The sequence below is a fragment of the Talpa europaea genome (assembly GCF_964194135.1).
Source record: "Talpa europaea genome assembly, chromosome: 12".
In the NCBI taxonomy this organism is placed as follows: domain Eukaryota; kingdom Metazoa; phylum Chordata; class Mammalia; order Eulipotyphla; family Talpidae; genus Talpa; species Talpa europaea.
This window is the reverse complement of record NC_140079.1, coordinates 102,611,330-102,627,869: the sequence shown is the minus strand read 5'-3', so window position 1 is coordinate 102,627,869 and position 16,540 is coordinate 102,611,330. Positions and strand designations below refer to the sequence as shown.

Genomic DNA, 16,540 nt, shown 5'->3' with positions numbered 1-16,540 from the left:
GGTGCCTTGCGGGCGCCGGGCACCCTGCGCAAGCGCAGAGGCCTAAGGGCGGCCTCCGTTGCGGGGGAAAACTACAAGCCCCAGGGGGCCTCGCGGGCCCGGCCGCCGTGCGCAGGCGCGCAGGCCAGAGGGCGTCCTCTGCTGCTGGCGAGCTAGGCCGCAGGACCCGGGCGCGGGCCGGGCAGCGCTACGACCGCCGAGCCCGCCGCGCGCGCAGCCATGCCGGACAGCTGGGACAAGGACGTGTACCCCGAGCCCCCGCGCCGCACGCCGGCGCCCTCGCCGCAGACCTCGCTGCCCAACCCCATCACCTACCTGACCAAGGCCTTCGACCTCCTCGTGGACCGGCCCGTGACCCTTGTGAGAGGTACCGGCCTCCAGCCGGGCCCGCCGCTCCCCAACCCCACGCCCGGCCCGGGCCGCGTCGCCCGCTCCCTCCCCCCCGGCGCCCCCGCACCCTAGGCTTCGCCCGGGCCCGCCGCGCCCCCAGCCCCCCTTCCGCGCCCTCCCCGGGAGGCCCTTCCTGCGGCAGCACCCGTCCTGCCCACGGGGCCCGCCGTCGGGACGCCCCAGGCACCCCTGCCCTTAGGGCCGCAGCCTGGGGACGCTCCGGGCACCCCTGCCTTCCGGGCCCGCCACCGGGGTACGCTCCCCGCACCTCTGCCGTCGGGCCGCGCGGCCATGAGGGGTGATTTGCAGACGTGCGCGCCCTGGCCTTAGAACCCAGTGCTGGGCGCGGATCGTCTGCGTGTGCACAGGGGCACCAGCACGCGTGTGTTGAAAAGAGGGCACTCTCGAACCCCCTGTGTGCCCTCAGGCCCCCCAAAGTGAGGGGGTGGAGTGGTCAGGTGGTGGCCCACGCCCCCTGGTCCAAGGGGCACTGCCTTTGCCCTGTGTCCCAGAGAGCTGACCAGAGCCCCCTTCTCTGATCCCCACCAGGTGGCTGGGCCAGGAGCTTCTTTGTTACCCTGTGAGGCTCAGCCTGCTGCACGGCGCAGCGGGGAGCCCGCTTAGCGGTCACTGGTGCCTGGTGTCCATGCGTGCGCTTAAATCTCAGATAAGCAGCAGAACATTTGGGATGCAGAGCCTTCTCTGGTGGCGCTTTCGTCAGGAACGATGAAGTGGTCCGGAAAGGCCTAGCTCGGACCTCAAGCTGGTCTGCTGTGCTGTTACCCCTCCCTGCTTTCACCCTGGATCCTTTTTTTATATTTTACTTTATTTATGCATAGAATTGGGGCTTCAGCCCCTGGGAGAGGGTGAGAGGACTCCCCAGAGAGAGTGGGGAGCAGGACAGGCAGATCCACTGAAATCCACTGCTGAGGGGAGCAGCGGGGAGTCAGGAGAGGTCTGCTACGCCCTGTGGGTCAGCTCCCTGGCCGGGACTGAACTCAGGCCACAGTGGTGACAGCTTGAGACTGAACCCCTAGGCCACCAGGGAGGCCCTGGATCTCCTTTTTGTAGTGATTTCCCAGAAAGCGCTTTGTATGTCTGCACATGGATGGGATCACACTAGATCCAGCTTGCTGGGGTGCCGATGAGAGGTTGTAGCGCCACAGCGGGATCTGGAACCCTTGCCCCTGGCCTGCTCAGTGGAGGGGGTGGTCCACAAGCATGGGCTCGCAGAACATGGGGGATTCTGGGACCAGCCTGAACCGCAGCCCCTCTGTAAATGAAAAGCATCTGCCCCACACCGTGATTGGGGACGAGCCGGGGAGCATGGGCTGGTGAGGGACGGACACTTCAGAAGTGGTGGGCATGGCTAGGACTCTGCCAACCTAAGCCTCTGTGAGAGTCAAATCGCTGGTCACTGCAGAAGCTGGGAACACTCGGCCTTGTGTGGCTGGGACAACAGAGCCAAGAGCCCTCTGACAGCAGGAAACTGACTTGGGTTTTCCCCTTACAGAGTTCATCGAGCAGCAGCATGCCAAGAACAAGTACTACTACTACCACCGGCAGTTCCACCGCGTGCCGGACATCACGGAGTGTGAGGAGAGAGACATCTTGTGCATATTCGAAGCCGAAATGCAGTGGAGACGAGACTAGTACGTGAACTCCAGCCCTTGGCTGCTGTCCTCGGGTCCCCTGGAATTTTGGGATGGGGCCGGCCTGCAAGAGTGACCTTGGGGGTGTGGGGGCCAAGCTCCTGCTTTCACACTGAGCTCGCTGGATCCAAGGTGGGACACCCCGTAAGCCAATGTTTTCTTTTCTTTCAGCAAAGTTGACCAAGAGATCATGAATATCATTCAGGAAAGGATGAAGGCCTGTCAGCAGAGGGAGGGTGAGAGCTACAGGCAGAACTGTGCCAAGGAGCTGGAGCAGTTCACCCAGGTGGCCAAAGCCTACCAGGACCGCTGTGAGTGACCCCTTGGCAACCCCCCCCCCAATCTGCGTGTGGTGGGCCAGCGGCCTGTGGTTCCTGCCCGCCATTATCATGGGGCACTGCCCGTGACTCCTGCCCCCATCGCTTCCCCAGATCACGACCTGGGCGCCCACTACTCTGCCAGGAAATGCCTGGCGAAACAGAAGCAGAGGATGCTGGCAGAGAGGAAAGCGGCCAAGGAGGCCGCCGCAGCCTGAGCCGCACCCGGGGCAGCTCATGAAACTTAAGCCGCTGTTCCTGGGGTTGCTGTCAGCCCCACCTGAACGAGTAAAATAAACCAAGCAGCAACATGCATGGGAGTAATTCACTTTATTTCCTGGTATAAACTCTTCTATGTGGTGGCCACAGCTGGCGCCTGGGTTCTCTGCACAGAGACTCTTGTGTGGGTCTTCACCAGGTGGTCAGTGAATTCCTAGAAAGAAAAAAGATTAAGTGCAAGTCGGACGCCCCACCCACTGTCATTGCTGACTCACCCGGGGGTGGTCCTACCTGGTAAGGAGACTTGGTGAACACGGTCTCTTTCCATAGGTCGGGAGTGAGATAGCTGTAGGTCTTGGAGATGGCATCAAAGGTGGCCTTGGCTGGAAACAGATTGGGAAATGGGCATAATACTATCCAGAATCAAACTTAGGTGTCAATTGTAAGATACCACAAGGTCCTTACCAAAATTGCCCAGGGTGGCGGTGCAGCCCCTGGCCGAGGTGTAGCAGTCATCGATACCGGCCATCATCAACAGCTTCTTGGGCACAGGAGCAGATACGATGCCAGTGCCCCTGGGGGCGGGGATGAGGCGCACCAGCACAGAGCCACAGCGGCCAGTCACCTGGGCAGGGCAGAGGAGTCAGGAGGTGGCATGGACTGCCTTGCTCCACTGCAGGCCTCACCTCTCGCCCAGCCTACCTTGCAAGGGACGGTGTGGGGCTTGCCGATCTTGTTCCCCCAGTAGCCTCGCCGCACAGGGACGATGGAGAGCTTAGCCAGGATGATGGCACCGCGGATAGCGGTGGCTACCTCCTTGGAGCATTTAACGCCCAAACCGACATGTCCGTTGTAGTCCCCAATGGCCACAAACGCCTGAGAAGAGACTGAAGTGAGAAGCGGCCAGTGACCTGAAGCGCTGGTCACTGCTGCCCAGAGCCTGTTGCGCCCCTCGAGGGAAGAGTGGCCACTGAGAAGGCCAGCCTGAGGCCCCGAGGAGACCCTTGCTCTCTCTCCACATTACGAAAGTCACACGTGTGGAGGCAGATGTGACCATGCAGAGCTGGGAGAGTTTCAGGAGACCCCTGGCAGGGCAGACCGGGGAAACGAATGGCTGCCTACCTTGAATCTGGTGCGCTGCCCGGCGCGGGTCTGCTTCTGCACGGGCATGATCTTCAAAACCTCGTCCTTGAGGGACGGCCCCAGGAAGAAGTCAATGATCTCGGATTCCTACAAAGAAATTTGCGAGACGCCTCAGCAGGCGCGGCGGCTCCCGGCCCGCCCGCGGAGCACGGCCTTCTCGGCAGCAGGGTCCACAGCCCGAGGCAGGCGGGCACCCGGACGAGGAACCTCCCGCCCCGGAGAGACGCTTTCCCGCCCAGGCCCCGGCAGCCCCCACGCCCGGCGGGGGCAGGCGTCCGGGCTCACCTTGATGGGCAGGGAGAAGAGGTAGATCTCCTCCAGCGACTTGATCTTCATGTCCTTGACCAGGCGGCCCAGCTTGGTGACGGGGATCCACTGCAGGGAGGCGGCGCGGGTGACCAGGCCGCCCCGCGCGGCGCCCCGGGCCCACCTCCCGCGCGCGGCCGCCACCTACCTCCTTGTCCTCGGCCTTGCCTCCGCGAGCCCCGCGGCCGCGGCCCCGGCCCCGGCCCCGCCCGCGGCCGCGACCCCGGGGCCCGCTGCCGAAGCCTCCGCGGAAGCCGCCGCGGCCTCCCATTCCAGGGCCCCCCGGGCCTCCGGGCCCTCCCGCAGCACCGGCGTCGTCCGCCATTTGCTGAAAGAGCGAGCAGAGACCGCCGGTCAGCGGGGCCGCATCGGCCGTCCCGTCTGAGCGCGCGGGCGCGGCGGCCCGGCCCCCCCGGATGCGCGGCCATCGCCGCCGCCCAGGCCCGCGCGCCGCGGCCGGGCACTCACGTGTGTTCGCGGAGAAGAAGAGCGAGGCCTCGCGGGAGGCGGCTTTTACGGCGCGCCAAGTGCCGCGAGATCTCAACGTCCCGCCCATGGCCATATAGCCGCCTGTGATTGGCCGCGTTGGGCCCCGCCCCCGCGAACTCTGCGCGCGCATGCGCTTCTGTGCGGCGACCGGGAGACGGCGCGGAACCCGGGAATCTGCGCGCCGACCCCGCGCGGGCTATAAATGGCCGCGCCGCGCGCGCCGCGCCCTCTCCGCGCCAGGTAGGCCCCGCGCCCGGGCTCCCCGCGTCGGGCGGTGCTGGGTGGGGTCCTCTTCGGCGCTGCCTGAAAATCAGCCGCGGCCTGCACCGTGGCCGCGGGTGAGATCCGGCGCCCAGAGCCACCGGGGCCGCAGCTCGCCGCCCGCTCCTCCGTGCGGGGGGCGAAACCCCGGCCCGCACACACCCCGCGCCGCGCGCTCCCCGCCCGCTCACCCGCCTTTCGCCCGCAGGACGCCCGAGCCCGACGCCGCCCGGAGCGCATCGAGGGGCCCGCCCCGGCCGCCCAAGAAAGCTGTGCGCGGCGCCCGCGTGGCTGCCAGGGGTGCCCTGCTGGCCGCCAAGCCCCCGCCCTGCCGGGCTGTGCCTCCCCAAGCCCCGCACGTGGCAAGCGCCTTGGCCGAGGTGCGTCCACCTGGGTCGGCGCAGCACTGGCCAGGGTGAGTGGGGTCCACAGCCCTGCAGCTTGGGTGACGGGCAGCTGGGCACCCCAGTGGCACCGAAATCGCAGTTTCGTGTCCTCTGCTTCCCCCTGTGGAACCCATAGCTGCCCAGGTTGAAATTGGCCCCACCATGTCTACGCCCACCCCTGCCCCGGGCTTGGGGGCGGTTTCCCCAAGGTATTCCTTGCCTCTGTTAGGGGAAAAAGGATGTCCTAAAGCTAATTCCAGGCAGGCTTTGTGGATTCCACCCACACTCGAGACCAAAACCATCAAGACACTGGGAACTCCAAATCCCATCACCACTGAAGGGAAGGGGGCTGGGACCTGAGGGTGGGGTTCAGCAGCCAGGTTGGTATAAAGCCAGACACGTGGGCTTTGGGGAATTCCCTTTTTTTGGCTCCCCTGCCAGCTCTCGAGTGCCTTTGGGTTTCCAGGTCGGCGGATCGGGTAGGACGCATTAAAGACGCTATTTTCCTATTTTCTCCCTGAGTTGTACATTTCCTTATTTCCCTTTCCCTTGTAAATAAACCTTTTATGAACTTTTTTGTGTGTGTCTGTAGTGAAGTATAAATCCTTTTCAAGCGTGCGAGTGAGGACCCACAGCCAGGCAACCGTTTTTATATTGGGGGCTGCTCCGTAACACCTATTCTGTGGCATTCCCCTGCCTGTGCGCTAGGGCCTTGGGTCTGGGGTTCCTGAACCCTGGAGAGCTGCAGCGCTACTACAGAAAGGGGCTGTTCTGTCCCATGGTGCCTTAGCTGGGCAGAAAGCGCTCCCAGAGGCTTGGCTCCTGGCCTGGTGTTGCTTGGGAATCAGCTATCGACCCCCGCGGGCCCCCCCCCCCCCAAGGCAGAGGTTCCAGGGACCTGTTTCAGGTCTGGGCTGCCCTCCCTCACTTGTGACCCCTCACAGAGGAGAGCAAGGGCCCCCAGGCCAGGGCTGTGATTGGCCTGACTGGACAATGCCACTGTGATGTCGGCCCACTCCTGCTGAAATGCAGGCTCCTGAGCTCTGGGGGGCAGTGGAGCTGCCGTCCAGACACATGATGGTGAGCCCGACACTCCAGCCTGCCCTTCGATTTATGCCCAGAGCAGAACCCCTTTTGCTCATACTGAGAAAGGGTGGGCCCACTCCTGGTGGGGAAAAGCCTTTCATGGGATTGACCGGGCCAGCTTCTCCAGCTGGGAATGGGTAGTCCTAGGGGGAGGTCTTGACCCAGCACTCCACTTGGGGCTCTCCTGTGACCCACTTCCCCACCCAAAGCTTCCTGGGGTCTCCCTTTGGGGATGTGGAGTGAGGGCCGGGGCCTCACCCAGCCAGGCCCTGATGGGGGGTGACCGGCGTTTGCAGAGTGGCGGGTATGATCTCAACCTCTTCACCAATCCTCCCGACTGCACCTTCCTGTGTTCTGTCTGCCATGGGGTTCTCAAGAGGCCAGTGAGGTTACCATGCAGCCACATCTTCTGCAAGAAGTGCATCCTCCGGTGGCTAGCCAGGTGCCGCTGGGCGCCCAGAGGCTGGGAGGGTAGGGGCAGTTCTGGGGCTGTCCTGTGGCCCAGGACAGAGGAGGCCTGCCAAGCCCGCCAGATCCAGCTGCCCAGTCACCTGGGACATTAGAATCCTGGGTGTCCTCACCCTACAGTGTGCAGCCTCTGGGTGAGCACTATGAAGCCCTCCCATGGCCCTTCCAGTGGGAGAGAAAGGGGCGATGCCACTGCCACCAGCCCCCTTCCCACTCCCCCCACCACTCCTGCCTCCTAGACAAAAGACCTGTCCGTGCTGCAGGACAGAGGTGAGAAGGAGAAAGATGGTCCATGTGAACGCTCTCCGGAAGACCATCGGCCGCCTGGAAGTCAAGGTAGCTCACCCCGGCCTGGGGCAGAGCCAGGAAGGGGCGAAGAACTCAGGGTTTCTGTTCCAGTGACACACCACCGCCTGGGACATCAGAACTGGCTGTTTGAGTCATGGCTCTTGACACTGGCCCTGTGGCTTTGGGCACATTACCCGACCCCCAGAGCCTCAGCTCTAAAATGAGGATGATGCCAGACCAACTTCCCTATTCTGCGGGACAGCCCTTAGCTCGCCCTCTTGCAATCTGGATTTTTCCCCTCTCTAGGCTCCCAGTTAACTAGCTCCTGGTCAGTGGGTGGTATGGGTGGGGGCTGGCCTGGCCTGACCTGGTCTGGCTCACCCCATGTCTCCCCCATCCCCAGTGCAAGAACGCCGAAGCTGGCTGCTTGGTGACGTGCCCCCTCGCCCATCGCAAGGGCCACCAGGACTCGTGCCCATTCGAGCTGACGACCTGCCCCAACGAAGGCTGCACGGCGCGGGTGCTGCGTGGGGCCCTGGCTGAGCACAAGCAGTGCTGCCAGTTCAGTACCCCGCAGCGCTGCCCCCTGGGCTGCGGGGCCACCCTGGGCCCGGCCGAGCGCGCGCACCACAACTGCTACCGCCAGCTGCGGGAGGCCTGGAGCCAGCGCCAGGAGCGCAGCCGGACCCTGCTGCTGTGCGTGCTGCGGCGCATGCGCAAGGTGCACCACACCACCCACGTGCTCCGCAGGCAGCTGGCCCAGCTCGGGAACTTCCTGGAGGACGACGCGCTGCTGCTGGGCCAGGGCGCCCCGCCACGGGCAGCCGAGGCCGCCCCGGAAGGCAGCGCTGGGGCTGAGGTGTGGGGGGTCCAGGGCCAACGTACCTTGTAAATAGAGGAGCAAATAAACGCGGGGGCCAGGCCTGGCCCGCCCCGCCGCCTCTGTACTGAGAGCCCCACGGCCGCCTCCCGTGAGCCGCCGCCGACCGGCGCTGCGCCCCGCGCCCCCGGGACGCCGGCCTTTCTCCCCGGACCCCGCTCGGGTGCTCGTCCTCTGCTCTCGTTTGCCGGGTTTCTTTACCCATCTCGCTGAGCGTCCCGCGGGCGTCCTGCCAGTCTGTTCACCAGGAGCAAGGCCCGTGTTGCTGCTCCGAAAAGGCAAGCACCCCGCAAACCATGGGCGCCCTGCGCCGCCACCTTCAGGCCACACCCTCCAATGCAGCTCGGCTCTGCCCACGACAGGTGCCCCGGCCCGGCCCAGCTCCTGCCCGCGCCATGTGAAATCTTTTTTTTTGAAGATTTATGCATACAGGAACTGGGGTACAGGCCAAAAGTGTGGGGGGTGAGAGTGTAATAGGACAGGGAGAGGGGCAGCCCAAAACCCCGCAAACCTGCCTATTTTACATGGGTTCTGCCATCCGCCGCATCAACACAAAACATAGGAGACTTTAATGGGAAGGAACTTTAATAAAACTAGGAAACAATACAGGTAAGGCAGAGTCTAGTTTCTAAATGAAGCACCCAAAGTTACCCGTCCCCTCGTGGGTAAAACTCCATCCAAATGGGATCGGCCCAGAACAAGGCCCCAAGGCCTGCTACAAGTCTAAAGCATCTTCCAGTGGGGACCCCCAGAAAAGGGTCACAAACAACCGAACAAGCCCGGAAGGAAAAGAGCAAAATCAACATCAAGATAAAAGCTGCCATGGTCACCTCCCCACGGGTCTCACCCACATCTGTGTCACCCCGTCCACGACCAAAAGACAAGCGCAGTTTCTTCACGTGTCTCTGGGCTCCACGCGCCTCCTCCAGGTCTCCTGGCTCCATCCTGCTTCCTTCCTCCGTCTCTTCTGCAGCTTCTCCTCTTCCTGCTCAGCTCCACCCTCCCTTGGGTGGGGCAGGGAACCTGGAACCTCCCCCTTTCCTGGGGACCACCCTGTTACAAGAGGACTGCCCAGAGACAGAGCGGGGAGCAGAACAGGCAGATCCACTGAGATCCACTGCTGAGGGGGGCAGCGGGGAGCCAGGAGAGTCTGCTGCGCCCTGTGGGTAGCTCCCTGGCCGGGGCTCGAACTCGGGCCGCAGTGGCTGGGACAGCGTCCCAGCGCGGAGACTTAGCCCCGGCGCCCCCAGGGAGGCCCCTGCTTACTCCTCACGCGCCGGTCACCTCCGGGTTACGCTGCGCCACCCGCGCGGGGCCTTGTCCTGTGAGCGGTACTTCGCACCTAGAACGTGCCCCAGAAGGACGGAGGGAACAGCCCGGCTTGTCCCTCCCCCTGTGCTGTGTCTCGCACCAGGCCGAGCCCCGAGGCAGGGCCCGCAGCGGACCGCGGCCGTGCCGGGGCAGGCGTCTTGGTAGCCGTTTCCCGCGGGTTTCCCACTGCAGCTTCCATCCCAGGCCGCTTTCGTCTCCTGGCGCCGCCGCCGCTGCCCGTAGCAAAGATGGCGCCGCGCGGGCGCTGTGACGTCACGTGGCCGCGCGAGGTGGCGTCATCGCCGCGCGCCGGGAGCGGGGAGAGGCGCGCCGGTCTCCCTCACGCGGCGGCGGCATGACGGACCCCGCGGCGCCCGCGGCCGGAGTGGGCCGCTTCAAGGCCAAGTGAGCCGGGGGGGCGGTAGCTGGGCTCGCGGCCCGCGGGTCCCGGCGCCGCCGGAGGTGGAGGCGCGGCCAGCGGCGGGCGCCCAAGCCGGGAGCGTGGGCCGAGGGGCCTGGGGCAGGGCGCCGGGGGCGAGGGGCCTGGGGGAGGGCGTCCGAGCTCACGTCCGGGCTGGCCCGGGCCGCGCGGGCCCCCCCGCCGTCAGGGAGCGGCTGCGGCACCTCTGGGCAGCGGCACCTCTGGGCAGCGGCCGCGGAGCTTGCGCCTGCCTCCCCCTTCAGAGAGCAGGGACAGCGGCCGGGAGGCGGGCAGGCCGCGGCGCTCAGCAGGGCCGGCCAGGGCGTAGTGCCAGGCCGGGCAGGCAGCCCGCCTGTGCAGCGCCGGTCGGCGGGGTCCATGTCCGGTGGCAGCGCCCCTGTGACTGGCTAGCGCTGCAGGACACCGCTGCCCCGGGGTGGCCGCTGCGGGGATGGGGGCGCCCTGTCACCTTGACAGCCTCCGCGGGCAGTCGGGCAGACGCCCCTGAAGTCGGGGAAGAGAGGCCCAGGCTGCACACAGGGCGGACCTCGATGCCAGGGCAGGCCTTAAGGCACCGTGAACATTGTTTAAACTCCTCTGGCTGCAGGACTTGAGCGGGGGCAGGGCCTGGTGGAGAGGTTTGAGAAGCTGCCCAGAGCAGAGACAGCAGCGACCTGGGGCAGGTGGAGGGAGGACAGGCCTTGGCATGAGGCCACAGGAGCGAGGGCTGTTTGGGGAGTGGGGTGCCCGGTGAGCTGGGGAGAAGGGAGCCAGGGCTGGGAAGGGACTGGCTGGAATTTGGGCATCATAACCAGGAGGATGTTGTTCTGGGCTAGTCCCCAGAATTGGCCTCCCATCGCCAGCAGGGGGCCCCCGAGGCCCATCCTCTTCTCCCTCTCTCGAAGACTGGGCTGTGGGGCCTGGGGATCCCATTGAATCACCTGCCTGCTCTGGGTCTTGAACCCTCTGACCCACAGTGCACTTCAGAGGGGAGGGGAGATAAGAAATTCCTCCCTCGTACCCTCTCCAGCTGCCCAGTAGCTCCTCAGGGGCAGGGGCTGATTGGGGTGACCCTTGAGAGAACGCAGGACGGGGCGCTGGAGAGAGAAACACACAGTTCAGTCTGTCCCGTCCTTTCTGCAGCTACGCCATAGAGCGCAGGATCGAACCTTTCTACAAGGGTGGAAAAGTGCAGGTACCGGCCCTGGGAGGGGCAGGGGAAGGAGGGGGTAGCAGGGCTATAGACTGTCACCTTGGCTGAGGCCCCCTCCCCATTGCCAGCTGGACCAGGCCGGACAGCACCTTTTCTGTGTCTGTGGCACCAGAGTCAACATCCTGAGCGTGGCCTCGGGGGCCCTGCTACGGAGCCTGGAGCAGGTGAGGCTGTGCGGGTGGGTGGGGCGCACGGGTGCAGACAGCGGCGCTCACAGTACTTGTGCCCGTCTTGCCTCTAGGAGGACCAGGAGGACATCACGGCTTTTGACCTCAGCCCCGATGACCAGGTATGTGGATAGGGGACAGACAGTTGGTGAGGACAGGTGGTCTTGCTTTGCCCCCACTCAGCGACATCCTCCCCCAGGTGCTGGTGACTGCCAGTCGCGCACTGCTGCTGGCTCAGTGGGCCTGGCGTGAGGGCACCGTTACCCGCCTGTGGAAAGCCATACACACGGCCCCTGTGGCCACCATGGCCTTCGACCCCACCTCCACACTGATCGCCACAGGTAGGGCCTGGTTGGGGAGGCTGAGTGAGCTGCTGAGGGGGGCGTTGAGCTCATCAAGAACATTCTGCAGGTGGGCCTCCCCTGGTGGCGCAGTAGTTGAGCATTGGACTGCGAGGCTGCCCGCAGCCTCTGCAGCGCCAGTTCAATCCCCGGCCGCCGGTGATGGTCCCACATGGCGCGACAGACCTCTCCTGCCGTGCCCGCTGCTCCCTTCAGCAGTGGACTTCGTCAGTCTGCCTGTTCTGTTCCTCACTCTGGCTCTGGTGAATTCTCTCACCCTCCCGTGCTTCCAACTGTACCCAGTGCTTGCATAAATAAATAAGTCTTTAAAAAAGAAGAAAAAAAAAAAAACGTTCCACAGGTGGCTGTGATGGGGCCGTGCGTGTCTGGGACGTCATACAACACCATGGGACTCACCACTTTCGGGGCTCCCCAGGCGTGGTGCAGTGAGTAGCGGTGGCAGAGGGCAGGCGGGCAGGGGCCTCCCCACCAGGTGGCTCAGCTCACCGTGTTGCTGCCCACAGTTTGGTGGCCTTCCACCCGGACCCCGCCCGCCTCCTGCTCTTCTCCTCAGCCGCAGACACTGCCATCCGCGTGTGGTCACTGCAGGATCGCTCCTGCCTGGCCGTGCTGACTGCCCACTACAGCACTGTCACCTCGCTGACCTTTAGTGCCGATGGCCACACCATGCTCAGGTCAGTGGCCGGCCACCACACCTTGGGCAGGAAGTGGAGGGCTCAGCAGATGCCACTGCTGAGGTTTCTGTCTGCCCCCAGCTCAGGCCGGGACAAGATCTGCATCATCTGGGACCTGCGGAGCCACCAGGCCGTGAGGACCGTGCCAGTGTTTGAGGTGAGGGTGCCCAGGCCAGCGAGGGGGCGGGGCGGGAGCTGGCCGTGGCCATAACCTCTGACCTGCTGCCCTCAGGGTGTGGAGGCCGCAGTGCTGTTGCCAGAGGAGCCGGCTCCGGAGCTGGGTGTGAAGTCCACGGGCCTGCACTTCCTGACAGCTGGCGACCAAGGTGCAGGGCCAGGCCGGGGCGGGCGGCGGGGGTGGGGCCGGGGACCGAGGGTGCCAGCAGCCCTGTCTTGCAGGTGCGCTGCGTGTGTGGGAGGCGGCCTCTGGGCGGTGTGTGCACGTGCAGCCGCAGCCGCCAGGCCCGGGCCAAGAGCTCACGCACTGCGCCCTGGCCCGCGCCGCCGGCACACTGCTCAGTGTCACTGCCGACCACAACCTGCTGCTCTACGAGGCACGGACGCTGCAGCTGCAGAAACAGGTGAGCCGCGCCCCTCAGCCCTCGCTGCCAGCCCCGCCCTCCCGCTCACCACGCCTTGTTCCTCACGCCACAGTTCGCTGGCTACAGCGAGGAGGTGATGGACGTCCGGTTCCTCGGGCCCAAGGACTCCCACGTGGTCGTGGCCTCTAACAGCCCCTGCCTGAAAGTGTTTGAGTTACAGACGTCCACCTGCCAGATCCTCCACGGCCACACGGGTGAGGGGCCGACACCCCAGGCCACTCCAGGTCAGGGCCTCACTTGCCATGCACCACCTCTGACCGCCTCCCTTTCTCTTAGACATTGTCTTGGCTCTGGACGTGTTCCGGAAGGGGTGGCTCTTCGCCAGCTGCGCCAAGGTGAGGCAACCAGGGGTTGCTGAGGTGTGGGCGCCACGTGGGGGCCCGCACAGCTCTGTCCTCATGGCGCTTGTCCCCAGGACCAAACCGTCCGCGTCTGGAGGATGAGCAAGGCTGGACAGGTGGTTTGTGTGGCTCAGGGCTCCGGGCACACGCACAGCGTGGGTGCCATCTGCTGTTCCAGGTAATGGGTTGGGACTGGGGTTTGGAGGGGGGTCCAGAGCCACAAGCCCCACTCAGGAGACAGGGCAGGAGGTGGCAATGCCTTGACCTCGTTTTCAGATTCCAGCTCAGGGACGTGAGACACGGCATAGGGACTTGGGACTGGGGTGCAGGGGTGGGCATAGGGCGGCGAGAGTTTGTTTGGCTCGGTGAGGCAGTGGAAAGGCGCTTGTAGAGGACTCCAGGCCTAGGGGCTCACGTGCACACTTGGCGTTCGGGGTGCCCCTCGGGGGTCTGACCATGGCGGGCCGGCCCAAGCCCTGGCAGGTAGGGCACTAGGCTCACCAGGGTCTGTCCCTCCTTTGCGCGGGCCTCAGGTTGAAGGAGTCCTTCCTGGTGACCGGCAGCCAGGACTGCACCGTGAAGCTGTGGCCCCTGCCCCCAGCCCTGCTCTCCGCCAGCACAGCCCCAGACAGGGACCCTGTCCTCCTCCAGGCTCAGGCCACACAGCGCTGCCATGACAAGGTGATTGCACGGGGCACTCTCGCAGGGGTGAGGGCCCTCACTGGCATGCTTGGGTCTGAGTGTCGGCTGCTCGTCACCAGGACATCAACAGTGTGGCTGTCGCCCCCAATGACAAGCTGCTGGCCACGGCCTCACAGGACCGCACAGCCAAGCTCTGGGCCCTGCCTCAGTGCCAGCTGCTGGGCATCTTCTCAGGCCACCGGCGCGGCCTCTGGTGTGTTCAGTTCTCCCCCATGGACCAGGTGCTGGCCACAGCCTCGGCCGATGGCACCATCAAGCTCTGGGCGCTGCAGGATTTCAGCTGCCTCAAGGTGAGCTGCCCCCGCCCCAGGCCTGGCCCCCCACTGGCAGCATCTCATGCCCTCCTCTGCCGTGCAGACATTCGAGGGGCACGACACCTCTGTGCTGAAGGTGGCCTTCGTGAGCCGCGGCACGCAGCTGCTGTCTAGGTGAGCTGGCTTGGGGGCGGGGCTGGGTCAGGCAGGCTGGGGGGTGGCCCCCCCGCGCTGAGCCCCTCCCACCTGCACCCCTGACTCAGCGCCTCTGACGGGCTGGTGAAGCTCTGGACCATCAAGAACAACGAGTGTGTGCGGACGCTGGACGCCCACGAGGACAAGGTCTGGGGACTGCACTGCAGCCGGCTGGACGACCGCGCCCTCACTGGGGCCAGCGACTCGAGCATCATCCTCTGGAAGGTGGGTGGCCCTGCCAGCCTGGGGTGGGGCGGCACAGGGAGCCATTTTGACCCTCGGCTCACCCCAGGACGTGACAGAGGCAGAGCAGGCCGAGGAGCAGGCCAAGCTGGAGGAGCAGGTGGTCAAGTGAGTCTGGGGTGACTCCGTGTGTCCCTTGGGGCAGGGTGTGTGGGCACCTCCCCTGCGTCTCGGCTTGGAGGCCCTGCTAGCTCCTGCACCCGCCCCCTAGACAGCAAGAACTGAGTAACCTGCTGCACGAGAAACGCTACCTGCAGGCGCTGGGCCTGGCCATCTCCCTGGACCGGCCCCACACTGTGCTGACCGTTGTCCAGGGTCAGTGCTGCCTCCTCGGTGGGCGGGGGTCGCGGCTCCAGGAACCCTGCCCTGGACCTCAATCTTGCCTCCCCCACAGCCATCCGGCGGGCCCCCAAGGCCTGTGAGAAGCTGGAAGCCACCTTGCTGCGGCTGCGTCGCGACCAGAAAGGTGGGGGCTCGGTGGGGGTCGGGGGAGGGGCGGGTGGGCCAGGCGCTGACCCCCGTTGCCCACAGAGGCCCTGCTGCGCTTCTGTGTCACGTGGAACACCAACTCCCGGCACTGCCACGAGGCCCAGGCCGTGCTGGGCATTCTGCTGCGGCACGAGCCCCCGGAGGAGCTGCTGGCCTACGAAGGTGTGCGGGCCTCGCTTGAGGCCCTGCTGCCCTACACCGGTGGGTGTTGTGGTGGGGCGGGGCGGGGCAGGGTGGGGCAGGGCCCCCGCTGTTCTCCAGGCCTGACAGCCTCGTCTTCCCCAGAGCGGCACTTCCAGCGGCTCAGCCGTGCGCTGCAGGCGGCTGCCTTCCTGGACTTCCTGTGGCACAGCATGAAGCTGCCCCCCCTGCCTGCGGGCCCCCCACCCTCTGAACACGCGTGATGTCTTTTCTGTCCCGGCTCTGTGTCTCTCTGGGCTCCGCCTGGCCCCAGCCCAAGTCCCTGCGCTCAGCACCGAGGCGGGTGGTCACTGGAGACTTTACTCAGCAAGAGACGGCGGGTCACCCGCCCGCCCCTCGCCCTCAGCGGGCCCGGCCCTCCGTCCCCTGGGCCCTCGGGGCGATGGCGCAGCCGTGGCTGTGAATCCCGCCGTGGAGGAGGGCAAGCGCGGGGGCTGGCCTGTCCCCCCCGCTGTCCTCGCCGCGGGTCCTGTGGCACAGCCCTGACGGGCCCGGGGGCATGCACGGTTGGGAGGAGGCATTCGGGGCCGCTGTGCCTGTGGGGAGGTCGGTGTTGGGCCGGCACCCCAGACAGGCCCCACCCCACGAGCCTGCCCTGCGCAGATGCAGCCCCGCCCCACGTCCCCACCACCCGCACACGTGCCCACAGGCAGGACAGCTCGCCCGCGTGGCCCCCTCGTCGGCGCGGGAAGCACAGAAGTCGGACCTGGGAGCAGGGTCGGGGGTGACGGCAGAGGCCGGGGACCCTCTCTAGTTCCCTCATCACCCCCTTGGGGCATCCCCTCAGGACCCCCACTGGGACCCCTGCTCACTCTGGGGCCGGGCGCTCTCGGGCTGCTGCCACCACCTGCTGACCCTGCAGCGCGCCCTGCTTAGGGGCCTGTGGCCAGCCTTGCTGTGTGTCCTGGTGGGGTGGGGAGAGGCCCCTCCTACCGCTCTCCTGCCTGGGCAGGGGCCACCTCCAGGCCCTGGCTGCCGGGATGCTGGTCCTCGTTCGCCTCCAGCCACCAGCTGTGCCAGCAAGCACTGGAGGGGGGTGGAGGGGTTGGCGTCCTGACTGAGGGGTGAGGCAGCAGGCCCGGAACGCTGGCCCTGCGTGTCCTGGGTGCTGCTGGCCGCAGGCAGCATGGGCTCTGGACGCCCAAGCCACAGACGCCAGGGCTGCCCCTGGGGCAGGGGTCTCCTGGGTGGGCAGGATCCCCGGACTGGGAAGGGCGGCGGGTGAGGGGGTGGTCGAGGCTGGCGTTGCATCCCTTCAGTCTGCCCAGGACCTTCCATAGGGGCTTCCTCCCCCACGCCTCCCTCCAGTGCATGGGGGCCGGGGGCCTGGCACCTGCCAGGTGTGAGCTCGGGCAGCAGGTCCAGGGGGTTTGGTGTGAAGCAGCCAATGAGCGCTGGGCTTGGACACAAACGCCACGGCCACCAGCAGCACCTGGCAGAAGCCATCCGGTATCTGCAGGCGGCATGGGGGCCGCCTAGG

At 65.8% G+C, this 16,540-nt stretch overlaps 4 protein-coding genes across 4 annotated transcripts; 3 read left to right on the top strand and 1 right to left on the bottom strand.

Moving 5' to 3' along the window:
- Positions 1–219: 219 nt before the first annotated feature.
- On the top strand, positions 220–2,670 carry NDUFB10 (NADH:ubiquinone oxidoreductase subunit B10; the record flags this gene model as incomplete). The annotated part of the gene is made up of 4 exons (XM_084251342.1): positions 220–367; positions 1,904–2,042; positions 2,214–2,353; positions 2,474–2,670. The coding sequence occupies 4 exons, from the start codon at positions 220–222 to the stop codon at positions 2,575–2,577; spliced, it is 531 nt and encodes a 176-aa protein (XP_084107468.1). The 3' UTR covers positions 2,578–2,670.
- Positions 2,671–2,676: 6 nt separating this feature from the next.
- On the bottom strand, positions 2,677–4,519 carry RPS2 (ribosomal protein S2). The gene is made up of 7 exons (XM_084251341.1): positions 4,176–4,519; positions 4,007–4,096; positions 3,701–3,808; positions 3,281–3,454; positions 3,044–3,203; positions 2,870–2,961; positions 2,677–2,792 (listed from the first exon to the last, which is right to left on the bottom strand). The coding sequence occupies exons 1-7, from the start codon at positions 4,350–4,352 to the stop codon at positions 2,712–2,714; spliced, it is 882 nt and encodes a 293-aa protein (XP_084107467.1). The 5' UTR covers positions 4,353–4,519; the 3' UTR covers positions 2,677–2,711.
- Positions 4,520–6,353: 1,834 nt separating this feature from the next.
- On the top strand, positions 6,354–8,145 carry RNF151 (ring finger protein 151). The gene is given in 4 exon segments (XM_084249220.1): positions 6,354–6,691; positions 6,957–7,053; positions 7,409–7,866; positions 7,868–8,145. Coding segments are annotated over 4 exon segments (759 nt in total). The 5' UTR covers positions 6,354–6,521; the 3' UTR covers positions 7,902–8,145.
- A 1,406-nt stretch (positions 8,146–9,551) lies between these two features.
- Positions 9,552–15,274, top strand: TBL3 (transducin beta like 3; the record flags this gene model as incomplete). The annotated part of the gene is made up of 22 exons (XM_084250271.1): positions 9,552–9,601; positions 10,761–10,812; positions 10,899–10,994; positions 11,072–11,119; positions 11,197–11,338; positions 11,700–11,784; positions 11,863–12,033; positions 12,115–12,190; positions 12,266–12,359; positions 12,433–12,614; positions 12,688–12,829; positions 12,912–12,970; positions 13,051–13,154; positions 13,510–13,657; positions 13,738–13,968; positions 14,036–14,106; positions 14,196–14,352; positions 14,420–14,478; positions 14,582–14,685; positions 14,765–14,836; positions 14,902–15,060; positions 15,145–15,274. 22 exons carry the CDS (start codon positions 9,552–9,554, stop codon positions 15,261–15,263), a joined length of 2,421 nt encoding a protein of 806 aa, XP_084106397.1. The 3' UTR covers positions 15,264–15,274.
- Between the last annotated feature and the right edge of the window lie 1,266 nt (positions 15,275–16,540).

Excerpts from the sequence above, each read along its gene's own strand:
- RPS2 (XM_084251341.1), bottom strand. The coding sequence starts at position 4,352 with ATGGCGGACGACGCCGGTGCTGCGGGAGGGCCCGGAGGCCCGGGGGGC. Across the intron at positions 3,455-3,700 it reads GGCAGCGCACCAGATTCAAG|GCGTTTGTGGCCATTGGGGA; the intron begins GTAGGCAGCCAT and ends GTCTCTTCTCAG. Across the intron at positions 2,793-2,869 it reads TCACCAAGTCTCCTTACCAG|GAATTCACTGACCACCTGGT; the intron begins GTAGGACCACCC and ends TTTTCTTTCTAG.